We start from the raw sequence: 20,002 nt of genomic DNA, 5'->3' as shown, positions 1-20,002 counted from the left end.
CTCCTCTCCCCCTCCCTCTCCTATCCAAAGAGCAGTCATGGTTCCCTGCCCTGTGGAAAGTCCAAGGTCCTCCCCCCTCCGTCCATGTCTAGGCTAGCCAGTTTGGATGTTCACCTTTTTTTAACTTTTTAAACAACAATCTTGTCTCATTTTGCATAACAATCTCAGTTCCCTCTCCCTCCCCTCCTTCCATTCCCTTCACCTTCCCCCTCTCCCATTCACTCCTCAGAGCAGGTAAGGCTTCTTATGGGGGAGTCAACAAAATCTGACACATCACTTTTAGCAGGACAAAGCCATCCCCTATAACTAGCCAGTTCTAACAGCAGGAATAAATCCTGGTCTCACTGCCAGTGATCCCACAACTGTCTAAGCCTTACAACTGTTACCCACATTCATAGGGCCTAGTTTGATCCCATGCAGGTTCCCCAGCTGTCAGATTGGAGTCAGTGAGCTCCCGCTAGCTCAGGTCAGCTGTTTCTGTGGAACCCCATCATGGTCTTGACCCCTTTGCTCGTATTATCACTCCTCCCTCTCTACGTCTGGACTTCAGGAGCTCAGCGCAGTGCTCCACTGTGGTTCTTTGCCTCTGTTTCCGTCATTGCTGGCTGTAGGTTCTGTGATGACATTTAAGTTACTCATCAATCTGACTACAGGGCAAGGCCCTCTCTCCTCTATTGCTTAGGGTCTTAGCTGGGGTCATCCTTGTGGATCCCTGGGAATTTCCCTAGTGCCAGGTTTCATGCTAGCCCCATAATGGCTCTCTATCAAGATATCTCTTTCCTTGCTCTCCCTCTCTGTCCTTCCCCCATTGTGACTATTCGGTTCCCTCATCTTCTCTTCCCCCTCCCCTTTTTCCCTTCTTCCCTTCTACCCTCCCATCTCCTCTCACCCCCAAGCTCTCAATTTTCTCAGAAGATCTTGTCTGTTTCCTCTTCCCAGGGGGATTTATGTATGTCTCTCTTAGCGTTCTTCGTGTTCCCAGCTTCTCTGGGATCATGATTGTATGCAGGAAAACTGTATTTTATCATTCCCTTTTTTCCTCCCTCCAACTCCTTCTGTCCCGCTGCCTCTTTAATATGCTATAATTTTTCTTTAACCCTTTTTCTTTCCATACTCCTATGTAATTGAATTATTATTTTAAAAACATTTTAAATCTATATTTTTGTGAAATTGAAATATTCATTCGAACATCATAAAAAGGTATTTTTCTTGAAACATATCATTAAATTAAATATTATATTATAATGATTCTATTTTGGACATTCTCTCAGTGGATATTATGTGTCTCGTCTACTTCTCTATGCATTCTGGGAATACGTGATAGAGTTTCCAGGTGTGCATCACAGTGGCCTTCCCAGGCTCTACTCTGCGAATGTGGTGTATTTAGTAAAGCCAAGTCAGACGTGAATGATGCTTACAATTTCATCTTCTTTATTTTAGCTTGTGATGAATGGAAGACGTTACCTAAACCAAATCTTCATAGAGACGTCAACAGATTTGGACACTCTGCTGTCGTCATCAACGGGTAAACTATCATCTCAGAGGGTTGACGCGTCAGCGGTAAACTGTCATCTCAGAGGGGTGAAACAGTTTCCTTGCATCCTCAGACGTTCTGATGTTCTCCCGACACTTTATGTGCATTGCTAATGACAGACAATTTCACAGCCTTTCCTTTTCCTGAGTACACTACAGTTTGCCAACCGCATCCCCGAATGCTCAGTTTTCTCTTCGCCTTAAGTCTCTGGGCATGTGGGCGTGGCTAAGGGAGGTGCTGCAAGACAAGACTCTGAGTGAGGGCGCTGGGTCCTCTTGGTTTTTCTTAATGATTCTTTGAAAAGACCTAAGGAAGAGGTGAGAGCTAGTCCTGTTCCACCCACAGAGTCCTAAGGAAGAGGTGAGGGCTAGCCTCCTGTTCCACACACAGACACCTAAGGAAGAGGTGAGGGCTCTCTCCACACACAGAGAAAGTGAGAATCAAGTTCTCAGTGTAACTCTGCCACTAACCACGTTGTGTGAATTTTGATGACTGTAATATTGACCCCCCCTGGACTTAAATATCTCTTCATCTTTTGGAAATTGGAGTATGGGATTAAATTATGGTCTCCTCTTAAGTTTATATAAATATTTTGTTTCATTTGTTTCTGAGATGGGTTCTCATTCTGTAGTCTAGCCATACTGGAACTGTGTAGTCCATGCTAGCATTGAACTAATGACAATCCTCCTGTCTCAGCCACCAGAGTGCTGGGATTATAGGCATGAGGCACTATACCCAGAAAATTTGTATGATTTTTGTTTCATTAACAAGAATTTGTTAATTTGGATCTGCATGATAGTAAAGAATCTACAGCTCCTTCAGTAGATTGAAATGCTTAACTCAGAGGAAAGTCTTTATAATTCTATTATTACCTTACCCAGTGACATACGGTTTCCTGCCATTGCCATACAATGATTATTATCCACAGTGAAACTTTATAACTGACATGGATTGACTGTAAAAATAATAATAAGTGAAATTTGTGTGAACCCTAAAATGCCTAGGCTTTATTATGGAAAATAAGATTTGATTTTGATTTTCTTTGTTTAATATTAAAAAGAATTCTTGAAGCATTTGGACTGTTTTCTTTCTCATGGCCATAGTAGTTAATAGATGACAGTTAAGTTGTTTTGGGCCTGCGAGTGTTGTCGTTATTACTGTAAGCTCTGGAGTGTGGTGGCGCTCGCTCCATTATGGGATGGGAGTGTGGAAGTCTCATCTCCGCTCTGTCTGACTAAGTTCTGTTCTGTCTCTGGCCTGAGTGGCAGTTCCGGGCTTGGGCTCACGTCGGGATGCATACCCAACCCTGAAACAGGGTCATGGGTTCAAGGCCAGAAGATACAAGTTCCAGAATGGCTAAGGATACACCATCAAACACAACACACCAGAAAAAAACCAACATCATCACCAAACAAAATCCCCAAGTCAATATAGAAAGAAAATGGTAAACTGAGGTAGCAACTCCAAAGTGTACCTTAACATTTATAAGTGACCATAATGCGATTATATATTATTATATCATAAAAGATTGTTTCCTACTTTAGTAAGCCGGTAATTTTTTTCTGATAAAAGGAATGTTACATTGTTGATCCTTTTCTTACATTAATAATAAACATGTCTGGAAATTGAATGTTTCTATAAAGCATTAAGCTCTGTCCTCTATTGAAGAATCATTAAGAAAATGTTATAGAAGTTAATCCGCTTTGACATCATACTGTACGTTGGAAACACGATCTTTGAGGAAACGTTGGCTACAAGCGTGGCCATTTAGAATGTCGGGGTGGGATTAGATCTGTCCTTCAGACGAGCTCTTCAGGATGGACACCTAGCTGTGCTCTGCTAAGACGCCCTCTCTTCCCTGCTTCCTAGGTCAATGTACATCTTTGGAGGGTTCTCTAGCGTGCTCCTTAGTGACATCCTTGTGTACAAGCCTCCGAACTGCAGAGCCTTCCGAGACGAAGAGCGTTGTAGAAACGCCGGCCCAGGGATAAAATGTGTGTGGAACAAGAACCACTGTGAATCTTGGGAGACCGGGAATGTGAACAATATTCTCAGAGCGAAGTGCCCCCCTAAGACAGGTGAGGCGTTTCCCTGCCTTTCTGGTTTAAAAGCTTTTCCATGTATTTAAAAGTAGAATTGGTTTTTCTTTTACTTATATGAGGTTCCTCATTTTAGAAATTAAAAATATAATCTTCTAATCATGGAGTCTGATACTTGAATAATCATTTATTTTCTTTGTTAGTTTCAGTTTTTTAATTTGGATGGAAATATTTTATGTGTAACATGAATTATTTTCTAGTCCGTTTTTTTTTTTCTTTCTTCGAGACAGGGTTTCTCTGTAGCTTTAGAGTCTGTCCTGGAACTAGCTCTTGTAGACCAGGCTGGCCTTGAACTCACAGAGATTCCCCTGTCACTGCCTCCTGAGTACTGGAATTAAAGGTGTGCACCACCATAGCCCAGCTCTGTAGTACATGTTAAATTAGTCTTAAATATGTAATCTCTCAGAAATGTTTATTTTAAAGAAATTAAAAGTGATATGTTTTTGTTTTCCTTTTGAATTTCTGCAAAGCCATATTATACAATTAATTTTTTCTTTTTTGAGATATTGTAATGAATTCATAAATAAAAATATCACAAGATTAACTCTATACATGCCATGAGGTTGTGATGCTGTGAATCTTTTCTTAGACTTTTAATTTTGTATTATGATGTGTTGAATAAGTAACTAGAAAAATGAACAGGCAGTATTTTTATTTATGATTTATATGACATATTTCTGCTGATAGGGCTTTAATATATTTTGGTGTGGCAAGTACTAAATATTTTCAGATTTTGCTACTCTGTCGCATTGGGTCTCTAGGTTTCTTTATAGTCATAAAGTCTAAGTGTTTCATTTGGACGTATACTATGGTAAGTTCCTTTTCTCTTTCTAAGCGAGTAAAGTTAAAACGTGTCCTGTAAATATAGACTACAGTTGGCTTAATTCTGGAGACCTTGTTCTGCTTCTGTTTTTCTATTTTCTAGTGATCCTTGAGTGGATGCTGTGAATGTGCATTAAGAATCCTGACATTTTCTTTTTAGGGTAACATGTTCTACCTCCCCTTTATGTTGCAGCTGCTCCTGACGACAGATGTCACCGATATGCAGACTGTGCCAGCTGCACCGCCAACACTAACGGGTGCCAGTGGTGCGATGATAAGAAGTGCATTTCAGCAAGCAGCAACTGCAGCATGGTCAGTGTCTGCGGGCGGGCGACTTATTAATTATGACAGCTCGGTCTCAGCTTAGGCTTGTCCCACTAGTTCTTATAACCTACATTAATCCATATTTTTATTAATTTATGTTCTACCACACGGCTTTTACTTCTCTTCATTCTGTGTGTCCAACTTGTTAAGCATCTCCATGGTGTCTCCACTTAGCTCCTTCCCAGAGTTCTCTCTGTTCACTGAAATCCCACCTACATCTCCTGTGTAGCCATTGGTTGTTTAGTTTTTATTAAACCAATCACAGTGATACATTTTCATACACTGGACAAATAACCCACGCAGTGGGGATCTGGCTGTGCATGTTAGCATTTGCCATTAACTCTAGCACCCAGGCAGAAGCAGGTGAGTTCAGGTACAGCTAGCTGGTCTACATAGTGAGTTCCAGGACAGCCAGGGCTACATAGTGAGCCTCTGTCTTAACACCCCGCTCAATAAACAAAAAAGGAAGTATGTAAGTAATCTCTCATATCTTGGCACAGAGTAGTTAGCCTCTATATAGCTTTCTGGTCAAAAGTACTGGCCTGTGTTCTGTTTTAGAGCTTGTAATTTTTAATGTGTGTATTTCATGAATGAGACTGAAAGTTTTCCAGTACTTACGTGTATACTTTCTATCTTTAATGCTGTCTTTATGTTCTTTACTGTGCTGATGGAGCCACAGTTATGTAGATAGATAGTAATGACATAGATTACCTTCATGGTATTCCTGTCAGACACATCAGCTGTGTGGTGTTGGTCTGTTGCTTGCACATGTTATCTTTAAATTATACCACAGTATTGATAGCCCTAGTTCTTTTCTAAAAAAAATAGGATTCCTTGTTCTCTACTGAAGGCAGTTTTGTTTCATAGCTAACCTTTAGCACCAATTTAATATCACAACTGTGGGACTGCTGTTCACATTTAGAATGCAGAGGCTCAACACTCCAAAGATTAGAACAGCCTTCCCACACACCAGTCACAGAACAACAGCCTTCCCACACCACCAGTGCACAGAACAGCCTTCCCACAACAGCAGTGCCCAGAACAACAGCCTTCCCACAACAGCAGTGCCCAGAACAACAGCCTTCCCACAACAGCAGTGCCCAGAACAACAGCCTTCCTACAGCAATAATTTTCTGACTTAAAGTATAAATATTATTGGACTCCTGTTTTAGGTGAAACAATACTGTTGAAAAATTCTAAAATTAGTACTTACGATTTGAAATGTAGTGAAAATTTGTCCTATATCATGTTGTTTTAAACAAACTGTCAGCTGTTCGAGATGCTGGGGTGAAAGCCTGCTGGCTCATAGAGGCAGAGAGCACCAGCTGCCCTTCCTCCTCTGCTGACATCCCCAGACCACCTGCGCTTTCTGCAACTGAGTGTTCTTCCCTCCCACTTCCTGTGTCTCTCCATCTCTCCTCCTGACTCCCTCTAACTCTCTGTGGCTTTTTCTTAATCCTACCTTCACTTCACTTCCTGTCATCTGGTTGCTTGCTCTGCTCCTTGGCCTATGATTGACTTTATTTAATCCTGTTTACTATATTTAAGCAGAAAGCTCTTGGATTAAAGGTGCATGCTAGGGCTGAGCCACACCACAACTAGAAACAGGTTTTTCCATTAAATAATGCAATCTTGAGGTTTAGAGTGTGATCAAATATCTTGCAACAATATCATCTTAAAAATTTCTTTAATAACCAATGATACTTCAGCATATTAAAGTTCTAGGAGTCAATTATAAAATCGTAAAACAGGAAAATTTAGTTTTTAGCTTAGTACATTGTACCCTTTTGCTTTTGTACATATTGTATTAGTTATATAATTTTCAGTCATGCAAATTGATTTAATAGCAAGATGTACTAAAGGTTTGAGTTTTAAAATTTTGCATGACATGTTTATTTTTGAAGTTTTAGTTATATTTTTAGACACATACTCACATAAGTGGATTATATTAGTGGAAATAAAGATTAAGTAAAATATGACACAGGCTTAAAGGTCTAGTGTTATAGTCAGGGTTCTTCAGAGGGACAACTGTAGGGTCACACTCAGGATTGTAGGGAATTGCTTTTGTGATTATGAAAAGTCCCTGTGTCGAGTGTGTCACCTGTAAACTGAACACACATGAATGTGGGGAAATTTCAGTAGAGGCATCGAGGCGTGTGAGTCGCTAGCACCACTCATGTAAGACCTGGCCGAGTGCAGGGCAGCTGATGTCTCAGTTCCACAGTCAGTCAGGCTGCAGTTCCACAGTCAGTCAGGCTGCAGTTCCACAGTCAGTCAGGCTGCAGTTCCACAGTCAGGCTGCAGTTCCACAGTCAGGCTGCAGTTCCACAGTCAGTCAGGCTGCAGTTCCACAGTCAGGCTGCAGTTCCACAGTCAGGCTGCAGTTCCGCAGTCAGTCCAGCTGCAGTTCCACAGTCAGTCAGGCTGCAGTTCCGCAGTCAGGCTGCAGTTCCGCAGTCAGGCCGCAGTTCCGCAGTCAGGCTGCAGTTCCTGCTGTCCTCACAGTTTGTGTTGTTTGGCTCTCAGTGAACAGGAGACATCATAGATGGTGTCTGCCCACGTTGGGGAATGTGTGTCAGTCAGCTCAAGCAAGTGCCATTCTCTGTAGCCCAAGTAATAAAAACCCAGAGGCAAATACCGAGGTTTCAACCTGAGGATCAGAAAAGCAAAGCAGCCAACTGCTAGAGAGCTCTTACCTGTATGAAATCTTCAGATTGAGAAGAGAGCGAGTTCTTGTCTCCTCAGGCCTTATATTCCTCTCTAGTTCTGGGATTAGCGGCGTGTGACTCTCTAGTACTGGGATTAAAGATGTGAACCACCACCATCTGCATCTTTTTCTGCATTGGTTTTGTGTAGCCCAGGTTGGCCTTGAACTCACAGAAATACCTCTGCCTCTGTCTCCCAAATCCTGGGATTAAAGGTGTGAGCCACCACTGCCTGATCTCTAGTGCCTTAGTTTTAACTTCTGGTCTTCATGCAGGCTTTATAATACATAAATAAAGTATCACTATAACTCTCATTTGGCCATCCTCACAGACATGCCAGACCGTCTGTTACCCCTGCCCTAGTCAGATGACACACTATTAGCTATCACTTAATTAAAACGGAGAAAACTCTTTGTTAACGATTTCAAGAAAATTTTAACATTTTTGGTAGCTTTAAATTAGTTTTTGTTTAGAGATTATTTTTATCTGTTCAATTGCAACATCAAAACATCATAAGCTGCATGATTTATAAGAAATAAGTATTTCCCAAAGTTCTGAAGACGTGGATTTTGAAGTTCTGATCCAGACCACGGCGTTTGTGCTGGGTGAAGACCTGAGCTCTGGGCCATATTCCTTTCTTCCCTTGTTTCTTACTCTAAGGTGCCCTCCTGTGTGTGCAGGCTCCATCACTGGGACTCAGTCACATTCACAGTGTCCTTGCTTCTATTGTCATACTGGGGACTTGGATGTCAATTTGTGAATTTGGGGATACAAACATTCAGTCCTTACTGTCTTCGACCATTTTCTCCAGCAAGGCCACACCTCCTAATTGTTGCCACCTTCAGTGGGTCTTTGGGGGCCATTTTCTTTCAATCCAGCACAAAGCCTTTTAAATTTTTTGTGTGTATGTATATATTTAGATAACTATACTGGGGCTGGAGAAATGGATTGGTGGTTAAGAACACTGGCTGTTCTTCCAGAGGACCTGGGTTTAATTCCCAGCACCCACGTGGCAGCTCACAACTGTCTATAATCCCAGTTTCAGGGAATTCGACATTCTCAAATAGAAAATTGTACATGTAAAACAAAAATAAATAAATAAAAATATAAAAAGAATAATAATAAAAAAGGAATAGATAACTATACTTGCATCTGAGAAATTACATTATGTAAATTGCTCACGAGCATTTGTCTTATATTGCATTCCTTTGCTTGATTTCATTTCTGACGATGTGTTCGCCAGGGATCATTGGATGACATATTATGAGCAAGCAGATGGAGCTCTCCCATAATTTAGAGTTCTGCTGTAATGCGTCTTCCAGGCTTTCATCAGAGTGTTGGTGATCAAGCCAAACTGAATGCTAATGGCCACCTAGAGTTCTAGGGGATTTAGTCAAATTATGAGCAGTGATGTCCTATTTCATTATTTAGCCATATACTGCAAGTTGCATATTTGGGCACTAATGGATCAGAAATCTGTTTGCTTTTCATGGATTTACATTTTGCATTTATGACTAAATAGATCAAGGATTGGAACAGTAACGGTTCCTCTCCATTGCCTGATTACTGATTTGCCTTTGGGTCATTAGGTAAGCAGTGTGAGTTGTGATCGAGACAGCGCTCGGCTTTATTCTCTCACTGATTTCCTTGGTGCTGTGTGTGACTCAAACAGAACCTTATCTTCCCTTGTTATTCCCGTCAATGAATGGTCTGTTAGTGAGGAGCAGTGCAGTCACCAAGTGTGGGCTCTAACATAGCTGGGGCTCTGAGAGTTCTAAGTTGCTGCTGTTGTCTGTGTTTTCTTACTCCCAACTCCTTTATTGTCATTTTCATAGATTTTTATTTAATAATTCAAGTAAATTTTTTGTTTAGCAAGTGCGTTAAATTCTTTTAATGATCATATAGAATAATCCTAGAATTTATGTGATATATGAAAACAAAATACTTTGAACAAATAATAAAAGTTGACATTAAGTGAGTTTACTTGTTCCTAAAGGAGATGTGGGGTTGAGTAACTCACAGATGAAATGACAAAAATGTGTCTGAATTTCTTTCTTAAGGACAAGCAAGTTAAACATTATGTGTATATTATATCTCTTATCATGTAGTAAATATAATATTCTGTAGAGAAATTAATATTTGGCTCAGGAGATGGCTCAGTGGGTAAAGCACTTAGTGTGTGAGTACTGGGACCTGCATTGAGTCCCAAGAACTCGTAAAGTCAAACAAAGCCAGGCAGGATAGCGTGCACCGCTAACCCAGTGCTGCACAGACGGGAGGTGAGACCATCAGCTTTGCAGCAAGCCCCTGTGCTCACTGAACCTTCTCACATGCCGCACTGCATTTTATAAAGGAAGTACAGTATTTTACAGTAAATATTTGGTGCATGGTATTAAACTACCTAAAATAAATATTTTACATATTTATTTTAGTACAGTTGTTAATATGAGATAGTTGTATCTTAGTTTTAACTTTTAGCATTAGTGACTGAAAACTAGTATTTACCTGTCATATAGAAGAAAGTTTGATGTAAGCAATTCTCTTTCTAGACACTAAGAAGATTGGGTGTGTTGCTCAAAATATTTAATTAAGTCCATTCCAGTATTTTTCTGATATATGCATTTGGTCACTGAATGTCTCATGCTCACAGTTTTAAAGTATTCATGAGTAGTTTTTAATCAGACAGTTGTGTTTTTCTGTATGAAGTAGCCCAGTCATCGGTGTTGTTTTTCAATATTGATCCCCAGCCTTTAACTTCTAATTGCTAAAATTAGTAGAAATATGGTTTTATGATGTAGTAAGATTGAAAAAAAGTAACATTGCAGTTTTCTTTGTAGTCCCTATGAAGAAAGTATAGCACTCACAGGGAGACGTTAAGTAGTTACACCCATTATTAGTTTAAATCCTTATAATAATTTCTATTTTCATATTGTAAAAGATCTGAAACTGTTTTGCTAGTTATTCAGCTTCATTCTTGTCATGGTTTCATTAGGAATAGAATCATTTCATGCTGTTAGTAGACTGTGAATCCACACACTCACTTAGAGATTTGTTTTCACATGCACTAAAAGTTTTCCTTTTCAAATTACTTAATTTCCGCAGTATTCTCCAATTTTCAGAACTCATTAAAATTCTAAGAACAGCAATTTGCTGTCTTAAATGAAAAAAAAATACAGGCAAACAAAATTCAGTAGTGTTCATTTAAGCAAAGAAGAATTCGTGAATTGTATGGCATGCCTTCTGAACCATTAGAGACTCGGGAACCCCTTCCAGTTTTCCCTGAGACCAGACAAAAGACATAGAGGCAAAACAATTAAACAGTAAGAAGCACAGGAAAATCCAAGTGATCTAAGCAGAAACAGCTCAGTTTGTTACAGTGGCATTTGCCGTAGACTAACATGGTCTTACCATTGGCATGCTGTGATAGGTAGAGCTTGCTTGCTGTGGTTACCTCAGACTCTCACACACTAAGTTATATTGTGGCTTACCATGTGAAACAGTCGATTTAAGCCAAATTTAATTGAACAGTAATGCAATAATTAAGAGAAATTACAATTCAGTAGAATTGGGTTTGGAGATATAAACATTTTAAAGTTCAACAGGGGCTTAAAATTTTGTGATGTTTAAGAATCCTTGTTTGTTCAGTTGTGAAAAGTAACGTGTTTTGTCTTTCAATTCCCTAGTCTGTCAGAAACTACACCAAATGCCATGTAAGGAATGAACAGATTTGCAACAAACTCACAAGCTGTAAAAGCTGTTCACTGAACTTGAACTGCCATTGGGATCAGCGGCAGCAAGAATGTCAGGCTTGGCCAGGTAAATATTTCATGATTTGATAAATGAGGTTTTTATTCTGTAGACAACATTAATATCATCATCTATGGGTATAGCAAAAAGTCATCAGGAATTAGTTAAATTAGCAAAATAATAGTAGTGGATTCTCCCCTAGAGCCTCTGACTTGTCTGGATACAGGTTCTCGAATCAGTTATGGTGCCAAGGATGGCTTTTATCTTGCGGAGAGGGACATAGATCCAATGTGATTGGTCAACCCTGTCTAGTCATGCTCACTATTGTACCAGGGTTCTCTTGTGCTGGGACACTCATTTTTGTAACTAGAAGAGAGCACAGTTTTGTAGTGACATCTCATTTGTATTTTAATAAACAAAGCTTGCCTGGGGATCAGGAAAGTAAAACAGCACACTGGTCATCCTTACAGACTAGGCAGTGGTGACACACACCTTTAATCCCAGTAGCTGCACTAGTTTGCCATAGAAACCAGGAAGTAGTGATGCCAGGAAGTAGTGGTGCACGCCTTTAATCCAGAACGATAGAGGATTATAAAATGGGAGGAGACAGCTCTCAGGCTCAGCTCATTCTGAGATTTCTGGAGTCAGGATCTCCATTTTGGACTGAGGTAGAGGTAAGAGCCAGTGGCTGATTATTTTGCTTTTCTGACCTTCAGGTTGAATTCCAATTTCTGTCTCTGAGTTCTTATTAATTATGCATCAAATTGGTGCCCAACATGGGTCCCGAAATCATGACTTTGGGATTAAGAGTCCCATGCTCTGCCAATAATAATAATTAAAAATAAATTGATTTTAATTCATATATTCATTTGAGTATGTTTTAAATGTTTTACATTGGATTGGTCTTTTGCATATTAAAATTTGGGATTAGTTTTGTTAAAACATATTGTACAAACATTTCTAGTCTTGTTTAAGGTATTGTACTTATACAGTTTATTTTAATAATGTAATGCAAATTTCTAGTCCTTGAAAATTATTATTACTGTTTAGTATAATAAGGAAATATAGGTTAGTAGTTAATCACCTAGTATAATTGAACTTATAGTCACATTAGGTATGTTTTCAAGGTCAAACAAAGCATATTTTAGATAGACAGGTCATCTTCAAACACTTCAGAGATCTACAGAATATGGCATTTAAGATGTTTTAATAACCTAGGTTCTTCTTCTTTTCTATGACAATGAGACATGTCTGCTCCTGGCAGCACCAATCTACTTCAGAGAAGATAATGGGCATCGAAGAAACTCCACATGGAGTTTACTTTCTTTGTGGCAAAAGTAAGCCACTGGTCCAGAAAATGTCCTTGCCTCGACTGCTGACAGTATGCTGTCCTAATTAGACAAGTAGGACACAAAAGAGAGTGACTGTCAAACATTGTCAAGACAAGGAAAGACATCCCTTCAGAATATCCTGCTCCATAGAAAACTCTGTCGGATATGCTAGGCCTGTAGGCCGAAGATGGATGCCCCAATGTTGCAGAGGAACTTTGGGTGACTGTCCAGGCAGCCAGCTGTTTCTGTCATTACTCACATTTTTTGGAAGTCGCTTGCTTGCACTTCCTGCTTACTCAGTTACTATTATTTCCTTCTTGGGTCTCTGAGGGAGTTGAAGACTAGATAGATATAATTTTCCTAGTTTGCCTGATGCAAAAAGCAAGTTATAATAGGAAGTAAATTAGGTACAAAACTTTGGACTCACCAAGGTAGTATAAATGTGGAGTGTTTTCTCTGAATTTGTAAATGAAAATGGACTAGACATTGTTGATGTATTTAGTGCCTGTATATATTGTATATAGTTATTGTACTTATTGTATATAGTTTTCTTATATTAATTATAACCTCTTATTTTAAACATAAAGGGGAAACGTAGTGGCTTTTCATTTGTATTTTAATAAATAAAACTTGCCTGAGGATCAGAAAAGCAAAACAGCCACACTGGCCAACCTTACAGACCAGGCAGCAATGTCACACACCTTTAATCCCAGTAGCCATCCTAGCTTGCTGTAGAAACCAGGAGGTAGCGGTGCACACCCTTAAATTTAAGAACTAGAGAGGATTATAAAATGGGAGGAGACAGCTCTCAGGCTCAGTTTCATTCTGAGATTCCTGGAGACAGGATCACCATTTTGGACTGAGGTTGAGGTAAGAGCCAGTGGCTGGCTGTTTGCTTTTCTGACCTTTAGGTCGAAACCCAATTTCTGTCTCTGAGTTTTTATTAATCATGCATCGTAGTTGGGTATGGTTAATGGTTACTTTTTTCCTCTGGTAGTACACTTAGCACATTCTGGAGCTAGACTAATGAAAGCTAGCTAGTAGACATGAGTTAGTTTTTCATGGCTTATATGGCTCAAGTATATGGTGTCTTCAACAGTAGGGTCTTCCTGTCAAGTTCTGGAGCATAATGAAGAGCAATGACAAGACCTATATTGTTTGGGGGTCAGTGGGACTGCACTGGCCAACAACTCCAAAAGAAGTAATGTTGCAAGGAGACCGCTTGTTCATCCTGGCCACCCGGCTAGTTTAGCCCTGAAATAATCACACAGAAACTGTATTAATTAAAACACTGCTGGCCCATTAGCTCTCACTTCTTATTGGCTAACTCTTACATATTAATTTAACACATTTCTACTAATCTGTGTGTCGCCACATGGCAGTGGCTTACTGGGTAAAATTTCCAGCGTCAGTCTCCTGTGGATCCATGGCATCTCCCCTTCTCTGCATTCTTCCTCCCAGCATTCTGTTTAATTTTTCCTGCCTACCCAAGTTCTGCCCTTTCAAAAGGCCCAAAGCAGTTTCTTTATTAACCAATGAAAGCAACACAAAGACAGAAGGGCCTCCTACACCAAAGTAACCATTCCTTACACTGGGCTTTCGATTTGTTAGCTTCTGGTCTGTAGTAAGGACATTGTTACCCTGTCATGGGATAATACTTTTGTACCCTGTAAAGATTTGTCACTTGTATTAGTTTAATAAAATGCTGATTGGCCAGTAGCCAGGCAGGAAGTATAGGTGGGGTGACCAGACCAGGAGAATTCTGGGAAGAGGAAAGACTCAGTTAGTAGTTGCCAGCTAGACACAGAGGAAACAAGATGAGACCGTCTCACCGAGAAAAGGTACAAAGCCATGTGGCTAAACAGAGACAAGAATTATGGGTTAATTTAAGAGCTAATTAATAATAAGCCTGAGCTAATAGGCCAAACAGTTTATAATTAATATAAGCCTCTCTGTTTACTTGTGATTGAATGGCTGCAGGACCAGTTGGGACAGAAACTCTGTGCTATATTACCCCACTTAAGGGTAACTTTGTTTAGCTGTGTGTGTGTGTGTGTGTGTCTGTATATAAACACCTATGGTAGTAGATTTCCATAGGACTTTAAAAAAAAGGGTTTTTAGTGTTACTTATCCATCTCCAAACTCCCTCCTATAATCTACCCTTCACCTTTTACCTCAATAAAACCCTTCCTCCTCCATTTTTATCTGTAAGCCTTGTATTTCATTGAGCACTGTCTCCCTCCACTGAAAGCCTCTCCTCAAGATTCCTTAGTAACTACTGACCTCTATGGGACTTCCAAAAGAAACACACATGTCTAAAGACTTAAAACTAAGATCCACAAATAAGATTTGTCTTTCTGGAACTGGTTATGTCATTGAAAATGATTGTTTCCGGCTCCATCCCTTTACTTGTGACTTTCATTTTTCCTAATACCCAAATAATATGCCATATTGTAAATGTACCACATTTTCATTACCCGTCCATTAGCTGGTGAACTTCTAGGCTCTTTCTGTTACTGGATATTGTGAGTAGAGCAGCAATGAGCATGGAAGAGTAGGCATTTCTCAAGCAGGATGTGGGATCTTTGAGTGCTTTCCCGAGACTGGTGTAGCTGGGTCACTTGGTAGGTAGTTCCCTTTAGCTTTTTGAAGAGCTGCTGCTCTGAGTTCTGCAGTGACTACATCAGTGTCTCTTTCCCTCATATATACCATATACCAACGTTTGTCGTCTTTTCATTTTTTAAAAAATATTTTTCCCTTTTTAACTATAGCCATTCTGACTGCGATAAGAGGAAATCTCAAAGTAGCTTGAATTTTTATTTTCTCTGATGGCTAAAGATGTTGAACATTAAAAAAAAAACTGTTTCTCAATTGTTTACTTCTTACCTTTTCAGAATTTTGTTTAGTTGAATGCCCTGGTTTGTAATTGGGTTGTTTGTTCTTTTGGTGTTTAATTTGTTGTTTATGTATTCCAGATACTAATATTTTGTTAGAAGTATGGCTAGAAGATTAATTTCTCCTTGGTGGTCTGTCTTGTCACTTGAGTGATGGTGTCCTTTGCTGTACAGAACATTTTTAGTTTTATAAACTCCATTTGTTAATTGTTGGTTTTAATGTCTATTATGTTTCCCTGGTTTTTCAGCCTGTCATTGGCATATAGGAAGGCTGCTGATAATTGTACATTGGTTTTTATACCTTGTTGCTTTGCTTGACCTGTTTCTCAACTTGTAAGGGGTTTTGAAGAGTGTTTTTAGGGTCTTACGCATAAAGTTGCATCGTCAGGGATACTTCAACTTCTTCCCAAATCTGCACTCTTGGTTTTCTTCACGGTATTAAACACATGTGGAGAATTGTCTTGACCCTGATTTTAAGTGGAAATGCTTTGAGCTTTCCTGTTTGGTTGTTGTTGGCCATAGGTTTGCTGCATGTAGCCTTTAGTATGTTGTTGGCTGTGGGTTTGCTGCATGTAGCCTTTAGTATGTTGTTGGCTGTATGTTTTCTGCATGTAGCCTTTAGTATGTTGTTGGCTGTATGTTTTCTGCATGTAGCCTTTAGTATGTTGCGGAAAGCACTCCATCTCTAGCTTTTCCATGACTTTTATTACGAAAGCAATGCAGGATTTTTCAAAGGCTTTTTCTGTATCTTTTGAGATGATTGTGTGATTTTTGTCTTTTAATTCATATATTACTTTCTCATTGATGTAGTAAAATTCTCTGGTCACGGAAACTTGTATTAGCAGGCGTTTATCTGACTCATGGTTGCAGAGAGATATGGGTGAATTGTGGCAGAGAGTCATTGCAGCAAGATGTACCCATGACAGCAGGGACAGGAAGCTGCGGCCCCAGAAAAATTCAAGCAAAAGCTCATGAAAGTCAACAATAAACTGAGAGGAAAAAGCTGGATTTATCAGGAGTCTCAGAGACCACCCTGCATGCTGCACTACCTAAATCTCCCCAGAGAGCTCCACCAACTGAGCACCAAGCGTTCCTGTATCTGAGTCTTTGGGGTCTTCTTCATTCAAACAGCCACATCCCTTGACTCCCATAGGCTCATGGCAGTATCCTGACACAACATGCATTTAGTTCAACTTTCAAAGTCTCTGTGGTTTTTTACATGCTCAACCCTGTTTAAAAGTCCTGTGTATCTTCCAAGATTCAAGGCTGTCTTTTAACGTTAACCCCTGCAAAAATCAAAGAGAAAATTACATTCTCCCATTATATAATTGCACAGAATGTATGTGCAAGAGGAACAGGGGCACAGCGAGGAAATATAGGACCAGAGTGAGTGCTCTGATGCTGGAGACTGGAAGTCATTTCCCGTCTAAACCATCCCAGTGTGAAACCATGAGTAATTCATAGAGTTTCGCCATGTGATGTTGAATTAGGAGCGGCAGGGCTGCGTCCCCGGCACCCGGCCACCCGCATGGCTAGGTTATGCCCCGAAATAATTACACGGAAACTGTATTCTTTCAAACACTGCCTGGCCCGGCTAGGTCCAGTTTCTTATTGGCTAGCTCTTACATATTGTTCTAACCCATTTCTAATATTCTGTGTAGCCCATGAGCTGGCTTACCAGAGAGGATCTTAACCTGCGTCTGTCTGGAGTGGGAGCATCATGGCGACTCACTCACTCAGCTTCTTTTTCCCAGCATTCTCCTCTGTCTACTCCGCCTACCTAATTTTCTGTCCTATGAGGGCCGAGGCAGTTTCTTTATTATTAACCAATGAAATCAACAGATAAGATACAAGACCCACCTCCATCAATGTGAAGAAAAGTGACTTGGTGTTTTGGATTCCGTAAGATCAGGAAGACCGCTGCACTTGTGACCTCAGCATGACAAGAAAGCCATTCCGTGATAACAGTCCCTAAGTGGCAACAGAGCATCCTGAGGGACTTCTAGATATAAGCATCTTAGTCACAGTCCGCCAGTTAAGCCTCAGAATATTAGCTATCGGTGAGCTGGAATCCCTAAGACCTTTAAGTGTCCATTTGAGTTCAAAGCAAATGATGTAAAGATAAACTTCATTCTGAATTTTCATTTTGTTGATTTTGCTCTGTGTTGTATGAATTTTACTCTTTTGTTTTTTTGGGGAGTCCACCAGCCAGCTCCCAAATAAATCACACATGGAGGCTTATTCTTTGTTATGAATGCCCAGCCTTGGCTTGTTTCTTGCCAGCTTTTCTTATCGTAAATTACCCCTACTACTTTTTGCCTCTGGGCTTTTATCTTTCTCTATTCTGTATACACCTTTCCTTCCTTCTTACTCTGTGGCTGTCTGGGTGGCTGGCCCCTGGAGTCCTCCTCTCCTTGTTCTCTTGCTCCTCATTCTCCCTCCTCCTATTTATACTCTCATTGCCTGCTAACCCCACCTGTCCTTGCTCCTGCCTCATTATTGACCATTCAGCTCTTTATTAGGGCCATCAGGTGTTTCAGATAGGCAAAGAATCATTGTTTTACAGTTAATCAAATGCAGCATAAACAAAAGTAACACTTTAAAATAATAGTCCCCAACATTTCCTCTTTTGTTCTTTCTAAACAAAATGAATAGTTTCAACCTTAACATCATAAGACTTATACAGTAAGAACAATTAGGAAGTAAAGATTACATTGACAATGTACTGAATTGCAATCCATTTGTGTTTAGTAAATTTAAAGAAAGCACTCCATAATATATCCTATCTTAGTAAATCCAAAATTTTTTACCTAAATTACTTGCTATCATATCTAAGGAAAACTGTAACTGTAGCCATCTATTCTTCAACTCCACCAAAGGGACCACAAGGATATACTATTGAAATAAACAAAATGTGCATTGCAAATGACTTCCAAAAACTCTAGAAATGACAGACATCTGACTGCCTGGATAGTCACCGAAAGTTCTTCTGCAATGTTGGGGCACCCGTCTTCAGGCTACAGGCCCATAGTATTTGGTAGACTTTTAAATGAAGCAGGAAATTTGAAAGATTATCCCACCTATATTGGCAAGTCACTTTCCTCTGTGTCATGCAGAATGTCTGGCAGTTTCTTCTGTGAAGCAGGAACCCTGAATGACCATCCCACCTTGTTTTGGCAATGTTTGAGGCAGTCACTTTCCTGTGGGTCCTGCATGTCCAGTCCGCACAGCACATAGTTAGCAGTCAAAGGCAAGAGCAGTTTCTTTGCTTCGTGGCTAACCTTGCCACAATGACAGCAAACTCCATAAGGAGTTATTTTAATGCCCCTATCGTCTCTGAACTAAATTGGTGCTGCCAGGATCAGATGTGTCTCATTGTTACAAAAAGCCCTAAATTGACAAAACATTTTAAATGCATATTCTGTAGGCCTTTGAAAGGTTTGAAGATCTTCTTTCTGTCTATCTAAAATATATCTTTATATGATCTGGAAAACATACCTAGCATATCTACAAATTTGATTGTTATAAATGACTAACTATTGATCTTTGTTTCTTGATTATCCCATATAGTTTTTAATAATAGCTTTTAAAACTAGAGCTTTATCTTTCAAATTTAAATGAACTGCATAGGTATAATGTCTTAAACAAGAATAGAAACATATACAACATGTGGTAACAAAAATTACCTTAAATTTGTATCATTATACAAAAGTCTTTCAAACAAGAGTAAAAAATATATACAGTGTAACACAATTGACTTTGAATTTGTATCCATAATACCAAAATCCATGCCTATGCAAAATATGAGATTAATAGTTGTCTTTTTATCCTGTATTCCTATACTCCCCTAAATATAACAAGCATCCATGACCCACAATATAACCAAAGACCACCCACACTTTCTCTTGGAAATGTGGACGTTCTGTTCTCTAGATTGCTTCCTGCTGAATATGGCCAAAGTATTTTTAGGGTACCAGAGAGAAGATTTGAGATAACGGCCAAGTTCTGAGAAGACCAGTTATAACCTTTGTTGATAAATATCACCTGTCAATTTTCAGGAGGTCTCCCCTGATCAAATCAGATCCAAATCAACCTGGAACGAATCCACAGACTCTTGTTTCCTGTGGAAATCAAAGCAAAACCAGTTCTCCGAAGTGTTTTTGATTTCTATTTGACAAATGCTTTCCTTGACTTTTTTTTTTTTTTTAAAGTTTAGGCATTCTTAAAGTATACAGGCTGGTTTATTTCTACAGTCCCTCTTTCAATTCCTGGTCTCTTAGTAGCTGTCCTTTGCTTTTTAGCAATCAAAAGATTGAAAATCAGCACAATACTATACAGCATTCAGACTCCCTGTGTTTCCCATCTTCAGGTGGCTTTTCTCTTTTACATTACTTTTACTGTCTCTTTAAAGACTTTATTATTTTTAACCAATTCGTTTCTTTCTGTGATGGTCTCTAACCATTTTCTTTATTTCTTAAGCCTCACACACTGTAAAGCACACCGGAACCTATTTAGAGGTTTTCTCATCTGCACCTCTTTGACTCCT

General features: G+C 39.5%; 1 protein-coding gene across 7 annotated transcripts in view; it reads left to right on the top strand.

Moving 5' to 3' along the window:
- Atrnl1 (attractin like 1) overlaps nt 1–20,002 on the top strand; it is a 503,194-nt gene that overhangs the window by 69,164 nt on the left and 414,028 nt on the right. For 5 of the 7 annotated variants that reach the window (XM_050147216.1, XM_050147226.1, XM_050147253.1 and 2 more), the window contains exons 11-14: nt 1,441–1,525; nt 3,404–3,612; nt 4,649–4,767; nt 11,168–11,300. In XM_050147216.1, the coding sequence (XP_050003173.1) occupies nt 1,441–1,525; nt 3,404–3,612; nt 4,649–4,767; nt 11,168–11,300 (546 nt within the window). Of the gene's footprint in view, nt 1–1,440; nt 1,526–3,403; nt 3,613–4,648; nt 4,768–11,167; nt 11,301–12,476; nt 13,486–20,002 lie in introns of those variants that run through there. The other 2 variants (XM_050147259.1, XR_007592709.1) reach the window with 2 other exon arrangements.

This window comes from Alexandromys fortis, unplaced genomic scaffold (genome assembly GCF_014885135.2).
Source record: "Alexandromys fortis isolate MF-2015 unplaced genomic scaffold, M_Fortis_MF-2015_v1.1 scaffold_16, whole genome shotgun sequence".
In the NCBI taxonomy this organism is placed as follows: Eukaryota; Metazoa; Chordata; class Mammalia; order Rodentia; family Cricetidae; genus Alexandromys; species Alexandromys fortis.
Note: the sequence above shows the minus strand (reverse complement) of the source record. Positions and strands in the feature narration are given on the sequence as shown.